Source organism: Chrysochloris asiatica, unplaced genomic scaffold (genome assembly GCF_000296735.1).
Source record: "Chrysochloris asiatica unplaced genomic scaffold, ChrAsi1.0 scaffold00004, whole genome shotgun sequence".
In the NCBI taxonomy this organism is placed as follows: Eukaryota; Metazoa; Chordata; class Mammalia; order Afrosoricida; family Chrysochloridae; genus Chrysochloris; species Chrysochloris asiatica.
Genome location: NW_006408522.1, coordinates 46768077 through 46776789, shown reverse-complemented (window position 1 = coordinate 46776789; position 8713 = coordinate 46768077). Strand labels below are relative to the sequence as shown.

General features: G+C 35.9%; 1 protein-coding gene across 1 annotated transcript; it reads right to left on the bottom strand.

Annotated features, from left to right (window-relative positions):
* Positions 1 to 6409: 6409 nt before the first annotated feature.
* Positions 6410 to 7366, bottom strand: LOC102812048 (olfactory receptor 4F3/4F16/4F29-like). The gene has a single exon (XM_006831910.1). It carries the CDS (start codon positions 7364 to 7366, stop codon positions 6410 to 6412), a length of 957 nt encoding a protein of 318 aa, XP_006831973.1.
* Positions 7367 to 8713: the final 1347 nt, after the last annotated feature.

Genomic DNA, 8713 nt, shown 5'->3' with positions numbered 1-8713 from the left:
GACTGATCTGGAAAATTGTTATCACTATTAATTGCTGTCAAGCCAGCTCGTACTTACGGTGATCTTATATATAGTTGAAAGAAACACTCCCCAGTTCTAAGTGTTATTCATGATCATTGGTACATGGTTCTTGTGTCAATCCATCTAACTGAGGATTCCCTTTATTTTCACTGACTCTTTACTTTACCAAACATGCTGTCCTTTCTAATCCTGATGATGAGTCCAAAGATTAAAAAAGAGGTAGTCTCACTATTCTCACTTCTCAAAAATATCCTTTTTGCACATTCAGTTGACTTCAAAAAAGAAAGCTAAAATCCCCGAGACAGTTTCATTTGAAATGTTCCGAGTTGTAAAGAACAAGATGTGGGCAAAGATGAGCTATCTAATGATTGCATAATGACTACCTTGTCAGTGGCAGGATAAATCTTTATGGTTATTGGGAGTAAAAAGGAAGACAAAAGAAGGAGTTTTTAACAAGCTTGAATATAGAAAAAAACATCTGAAAAAGGGAGCAGCTCTGAAAGCCAAACCAGAAGTATTCTTGTTGGTTGGATTTGAAAATCCAGGAATGATATAAGAACAAACCTGAATTGAAAAGACTGTGTTATGAGTATTTATTTCATTAAGGTATGGGCTTCATAAACTTACGGCATTTATCTATTCTTCCTGAGCTGTTGTTGTTGTTGTTAAGTGTCATCAATTTGGATCCAACTCACATCAATCCTGATAGGATTCCCAAAGAGTGACTGGTGTGTTTAAACCGCTGACCTTGCAGTCCAGTGCCCATCCTACATACAGTACCACTCCAGGACTCCTGCTGTAGAAGTACAAATAAATTTTCTTAAAGAATTCTTTTTTATGTTCATCCTGTGACATCATGCCATACCTGTGGGAAGGCCAGCTTTCAGTATAATGGTATTCTGTTTTTTGTGTTGCTAAGTGTCTTCAAGTCAGTTCCGATTCATAGCAACCCTATATTGGGTTTCTGAGGAACAGCTGGTGGGTTTGAACTAGTGACCCTGTAGTTCAAAGTCCAGTGCTGATCCTACAGTGCCATACCAGGAGTCTAGCTGCCTTGATCTAGTTACCTTTTTCTATCAACAAAGATTAGAGCTAAAATGCTATTAACTTTCTGAAGTTGCTGTATGATTTGGATTGCAATGTAGTTTTAATTAAAATTTCATTTTTAAAATATTATTTACACTAATCACTATTTTATGATCTATATCATTTGAGCAATTTTTTAAATCATTGAAAATAACTACTGTTTAGTGCTCATAGCTTAAAAGTAAAATACTAAGCCTAGTGCTACCAGGAGTCTTTTCATCTTCAAAAAATTATTTTAGCTGTTAATAATACTGTCCACTTGATCACAAAATTGATGAAATATATTTGCTTTAAAATCTTTCTCTTAAACTTCTAGTCTTTCTAGAGCTGCTTCTTAGTTATCTACTATTATAACAGAATACCACAAGTACACAACTATAACAAACAACTTTATTCTCTCAGTTTTGTAGGCCAGCATTAGGGGGAAATTTTTTCTATCACTTCTGTAGGAAGGTCCTTGTTTCCTTTCAACATCTGTGGATCTGAAATTCCTTGGAGCTCTTCATGTGTCTTGACATCAATTTTTCCTTGTACCTAGGAGGGAGGTTCTCAGTGCAGGGACCCTGGCTCCAAAGGACACGCTACTCTCCTGACTCTTCTTTCTTGGCAGTAATAGGTCCCTCAATCTCTGCTTACTTCTCTCTCCTTTAATCTCATGTAAGATAAAAAATGATTCAGGTCACACTCCAGAGAAACTTCCTTTACATAAAATCATGTCTGTGATAGGATTAAGGATGTGGCATTCCACACTAATTCCTTTAAAGTTGATTGCTGATCGCATGAGACTACATTATGAAGGATGATTACAACATTACATAACTGCCAAACCACTGAGATTCATTGCCCAGGCAAGTTGACACATATTTTGTAGGAACACAATTCATTTCACGACAAGTTGTTTGCCGTCTTTAAAAGAGAAACACATATTTCAGATTTTATTCTTTCCCAGTTGAGAAGTTTACACATTCCTTGTTACCATTTGTCCTTGATAAATACGTTGTTCATATATGTCCCAATTTTTCTGTATATTTTTACATTTTTCTTTAATATATTTGAATTGTTTTACAATCAGGAAAAAAGTCATATAAAAATTAAAATCCTCCAAAAAAGGGCAATATTTCTCTGACATATACCCTTAGAACATAATTGTTGAGATAGGTGGAACTCCACTCAAAATCAAAAGAAAAGCCACTTATCAGAAACCCTATGCAGGTTCACTATGAGTTGTGACTGACCTGATGGTACTTAACAACAACAACAAGGAACACCAGTTAATAGCACTATTCAAATATATGCACCAACCACTAACGTCAGTGATGATAAAACTGAAGAATTCTGGCAATACCTTCAGTCTGAAATTGATCAAATATATACTCACGAAGCATTGATAGTTACTGATGATTGGAATGCAAAAATGAGAAACAAAGAGGAAGGATCAGTAGTTGGAAAATATGACCTGCCTATAGAAATGATGCTGGAGATTTGCAAGACAATTTATCTCAGATGGATCTTGGCAAAAAGCAGAGAATACCAGAAAGACGTTTACTTGTACTTCATTGTCTATGCAAAGGCTTTTGATTGTGTGGATCTTGGTAAACTATGGATAACATTGTGAAGAATGGGCATTCTGTAACACTTGATTGAGCTCATAAGGAAACTGTACATAGACAAGGGACAGTCATTAAAGCAGTACACAGGGATACTCAACGGTTTAAAATCAGGAAAGGTGTGTGCCATGGCTATATCCTTTCACCGTACTTACTCAATCTGTATGCTGAACAAATAAGCTGAGAAACTGGGTAATATGAAGAAAAATATGACTTCAGATTTGGAGGAAAACTCATTAACAACCTGCAATATGCAAATGATGCAACCTCATTTGCTGGACGTGAAGGGAACTTAATATACTTACTGATGAAGACCAAAGACTATTTCCCCTCAGTATAAAGAAAGCAAAAATTCTTACAACTGGACCAATAAATAATATCGATAAATGGAGAAAAGATTGAAGTTGTCAAGACTTAATTTTGCTTGGGTCCACTATCAACATTCATGAAAGCAGCAGTCAAGAAATCAAATTATGTATTGAATTGGGCAAATCTGCACAAGACTGTTTTAAAGTGCTAAAGAGATCAATTTGAGGACTAAGGTGTACCTGACCCAAGCCATGGTGTTTTCCATCATGTCATATGCATGTGAAAGTTGGACAGTGAATAACAAAGACGAATTGATGCATTTAATTCTATTCACTTCAGCATCTCTATGCTGGAGAGCAAGTGTCAGAGTCTCTTATGACATCCACTTTTATCTTTTCTTTCTTTCTTGTCTTTGTAATGATCTTTTGCTTTATTCCTGTATGATGTTCTTGATGTCATCCCACAACTCTTCTGATCATCACTCATTAGTGTCTAATGCATCGAATCTTTTCTTGAGATTATATCTATCTTCAGATGTGATATGTTCAAGATCATATTTTAGCTCTCATGGATTTGTTTTAATTTTCTTCAGCTTCAGTCTGAACTTGCATGTGAACAATTTATGATCTGTTCCACAGTCTGCCCCTGACCTTGTTTTGGCTGGTGACATGAAAGTTTTCCACCATCTCTTTCTACAGATCTAGTTAATTTGATTTCTGTGTACTCTATCTGTTAGGTCCATGTGTATAGTTGTCTTTTATGCTGCTTAAACATAAATCAATCATTGGTTTTACAAAATCCTATCATGTGATCTCCAGCATCATTTCTATCACCAAGGCCATATTTTCCAACTACTGATCCATCATTCCTCTTTGTTTCTAATATTTTCATTCAAATCACCAGTATTATCAATATATCTTGATTGCATGTTTGGTCAATTTCAGACTGAAAAAATTCATAGACTTCTTCAATTTCATCATCACTGGTTTTATTGCATACATTTTAATAATAGTTATAAATTTGTGGATATTAACCTATCACAGACAGCACTATATTTCAAGATAGATCGTGGAATGTTCTATTTGATGATAAATGTGATGCCATTCCTCTTCAATTTGTCATTGCTGGCATAGTACACTATATGATCATCAGACTCAAAATGACCAATACCAATCCATTTCAGCTCCATTTCATTTTTGACAAGTTCCAATTTTCCTAGATTCATACCTCATACATTCCATGCTCTAGTTATTATCAGCTGCTTTCCCTCATTTTGAGTTGTGACCCATCATCAATTGAAGGTCCTGAAAGCTTTATTCCATTTGTGTCATCATAGTCAACTCTACTTTGAGTTGAGGAGTTAGCTCTTCCTTAGTTATATTTTGAGTGACTTTCAACCTGAGGGGCTCATCTTCCTGCACTATATCTGACAATGTTCTAGTTTTAGTCATAATGTTTTCATCCTCTGGCACCGTATCTGACAATATTCTGTTGCTGTTTATAAGGTTTCCAGTGACTAAACATTCAGAAGTAGTCTGCTTCTACTTTTCCTAGTCTGTCTTTGTCTGGAAGCTCAACTGATGGCATAACTTTCAGCATCACAACACACAAACCACCACAGTACAACAGATTGACAGACAAGTGGTGGTTTACTTGCCCTAGGACAGAAGAATCAGATTTCTAGGAGAAGTTGACAAGTTTAATAAAATTACCCATGGAATTTCTCTTTGAAGCTCTGTTGTCTGAAACTCAAATAAGAAGTCAGGAGTGGAGTTAGAAATTTGGTAGGGTAGTTCAGGGGTATACAACACTTATGATGAAAATTTTTAATGCAGAAAGGGAAGAACTTACAAAAATGGAGTGTGAATACATCTTTCCTCAAGCCTTAAGGGGGTCTAAACTTTTAGCAGAGGTTCAGTAGCAATTTGTGCAAGAGAAAAGGTAAAGATTTGTTAAAAGTATAAATGTCGGTATTGAACTTTATTCTTCCAGTCTTCTAATAAGAGTCTACTGTTGCCATTACTAGGATCACTGCTGGTCATTTGTGTGCTCATGAAAGGTAGACCAGATCTGTAATCAGTTGCCTAACCCACAATTGAATGCTACATTTCATGTCAATTATGCCAAACTTGCTCCTACTCACTTGGTAACCCAGAAAAAAAACAATGAGATGCTATCTTTAATAGTTACTTATAGCTTTTCTGAATAGTAGATATAATTTTTGATAAAGTACATTTTATCACATGGAAAGTTTAATATATTTCAATACATCTTTATGTCTCTTCATTTATATCTTGTTTTATAATAAATTATCTTCATTTATAGCCTAGTTTGTAATAAATTATAGATTTTGCAGTATCTATATCTTGTAGTTGCTTTTTATTTCGTTATAAACCTAGTTCACATAAAATAGAAATCTTTTGTATTTTTATCAATTTATTCATAAATCAGTATTAATGTCCTTTTTGTCTCTGAACTATTCAATCTATTTTATAATCTTTTAGTTTTCACATATTTTCTTTGTCATATAAAATTAATGGATATTGTTTAGAAAATAACTGAGGTAGAAAAATAGCTATCATACACACTGAGATATATAATAATTTACATCTTCTCATCTCAAAACACTTGACTAATTTAGAATATTAAAGTTTCCTGAATTTTCTTTCTAATGATTTATCCTACATTTCACTTTCCAATCCTAACTAAATCTAGAAATTTTAGTTAGTACTAACTAAATCTGAAAGTGAATGGGCAAATCCAGATGTTAGGAGGTTCCAATTGTCGAAGATACCTAGGCAATTATTTCATCTTGCTATGTATATGTATATATATAAATCCAATCAAACTCACTGCCATCAAATTGAGTTGGAGTCATGGTAGAACTGCACCATAGTGTCTAAGGCCAAAAACTTTTATGAAAGTAGACTGCCTCAGCTTTCTCCCCTGCAGTGCCTGGTGGTGAATTAGAGCTAGCCGACAATGCTTAACTCAATATATATGTTGTATTCAATTCAAATTCATAGTGACCCTGTATAGACACTGAAAAACTTAGAGAATATGAACATATATACATACACAGTTAATAGGACATACGTCTTTTAGAAACATTACCTAAGAGTCTCCAACATTTTGTTTTAATGGAAAATGTACTCTGTATGTGACAGTTCAGTCTTCACCGAAGTCTTCAATAATGAACAAGATGGACACTACACTCCAAGGCTGGGTTCACTCCTCCTTGGTAGTTTCTTGACCCTTACAGCAATTGCTACGTATGAAAACTAACTGTCTCTGAACAGAATCCTTGCTCACAGTGTATCTTGAAAACACTAACTAAACTGAAATGATTTGTGAAAAGTCTAATTAAAGAATCTAATTTCCAATAGTCAAAATGAACTTGTATTTCCTGACCTCTCCTTGAGACTTAAAACCTTACTAAACAGTCTCCTCATTGCCGCCTTCATCTCCTTATTTCTAAATGTATAGATGATAGGATTCATAAAAGGAGTGATAAGGGCATCAAAGATAGCTAAAAATTTATCTATAGGTAAGGTAGGAAATGGCCATACATATACAATTATGCAAGGACCAAAGAAAAAGACCACCACAGTGATATGAGCTGAGAGAGTTGAGAGGGCCTTGTTTGAACCCCCTGAAGAATGTTGATGGACAGTGACCAGAATGAAGATGTAGGACACAATTAAGATGAAGAATGTGCCCACAGAGATAAAACCACTGTTGGCAGTGACCAAAAATTCTAGTCTATATGTGTCTACACATGCAAGTTTGATAAACCGAGGAAAATCACAATAAAAGCTGTCCATTTTGTTGGGACCACAAAAGGGTAAGTTTACAACAAAAGCCAGTTGGGCAACAGAGTGAATGAGACCAATGGTCCAAGCAACTGCCATAAGAAAAATGCAGCTTCTCAGGCTCATGATAGTCAGGTAGTGGAGGGGTTTACAGATGGCAATGTATCGGTCATAGGCCATGACTATGAGAAGAACCATCTCTGTACCCCCAATAGTGTGAATGAAGAACATCTGAGTAATGCAGCCTTTCAAGGAGATAACCTTACGTTTTCGGAAAAGGTCATAAATCATTTTCGGAGTTGCAGTGCTGGACACACCTGTGTCAATGAAGGAGAGATTTGCCAGCAAAAAATACATGGGGGAATGTAAGTGATTGTCTGAAATTATTGTGAATACAATGAGAAGGTTTCCCAGCATACTTGCTACATAAAACATAGTGAAAAACAGAAAAAGAAGAATCTGCATCTCCCAAGAACTGGTAAGTCCCAGCAACAAAAACTCAGACACCAGCGAATGATTTCCTCCATCCATCAACGCTGTGTGCAAGACTGACCCTGGAGTTACCTGAAGAACATGAGAAGGAGAAAAACATAATTTTTTAGTAGAAAAGGTAGGTCCTGGCTACAGAGAGACACAAATATCAAAAATTAAGAATCATCTTGCCATTTTACACAGCAGCTTAGAGTTCACATAGTAGCAGATCCGCAGAGAGTCAGCACTAGACCTTTATCCATGTCTAGATCTCTGACACCACCTCATTATATAGCTTCAAGTTTAGCTAAGGCTAATATATACTGGGAGTCCTGGAGTTGCGCTGTGAGTTAATGCGCCAGACTGTAAAGCCATTTGAATTGCAAGGTTGGCGGTTCAAGCTCACCAGTTGCTACTTGGAAACCCTATACAGGGTCGCTATGGGTCGGAATCAAGTTAACAACAACAATAATATATACTCAAGAAAGGAGAGTGTAAAAAAAGCACGTAAGAATTTAAGGAGACGCAATCAAGAAGCAGAGATTATTGTTGTCTGATTTCTATGATGAAAAAAAAAAATGCCACAGAATGGAAGATGTGCAAAAAAGCAGAGAGATGTCTGGACAGATACTTCATTTTTTTCTTTTTAATAACTGTTTAATATTCACAGTATGAATAAATTTTTATTTACTAATTCTCTGATGAATAGTCATTTGCTTTGTTGATACTTTTTTTTTTTTTTTTGCTTCTACAAACAATGCTGTAAGTAAATATCATTACATCTATATCTTTGTATGGGAATACCACAGCACAGTATGATAAGCACTGGACTGCAAATGACAAGGTCAGCAGTTCAAGCCCACCAACTGTTCTGCAAGAGAAAGATGAGTCTTTCTGATCCACAAAGATTCACAACCTTGGGAATTCTATACAGGGTCGCTGAGTCAGAACCAATTCAATAGCACTTAATAATACCAACATATCCTTGTCTAATAATATTTTTCTTTCAATAGCATGGATTTGCAAAAGTCAATTTTTAATTTTAGTAGAGTTTCCTGACTGCTTTCCAAAACAATTATGACATACATTTCCACAAGAATCAGTGTTTCCTTGAGTTGCACAAATAATTAAGCACTCAACAGCTAGCCGAGAGGTTGAAGCCCACCAGAGGCACCTCGGGAAATCTTCCTGGTAATCTGCTTCTAAAAGGTCATAGCTTTTTGAGTCCAGGAGCGGAGGACCCTGGGACCATTAAGGGAGAAGAACAGAGTGTGGGACCCTATTCAGTTAAGAAGTGCACCAGAGATGGAGGCAAAAACAATGACATGGAGAAACTCTAGACTCAGGGAGGGAGAGGGACTGTATGCTGATGGCCGGAGGGGCCGGCTTAGGGGGTGTATCATTCAG

What these genes read in the sequence shown, in the direction of transcription:
- LOC102812048 (XM_006831910.1), bottom strand. Translation starts at nt 7,366, where the DNA reads ATGGATGGAGGAAATCATTCGCTGGTGTCTGAGTTTTTGTTGCTGGGA.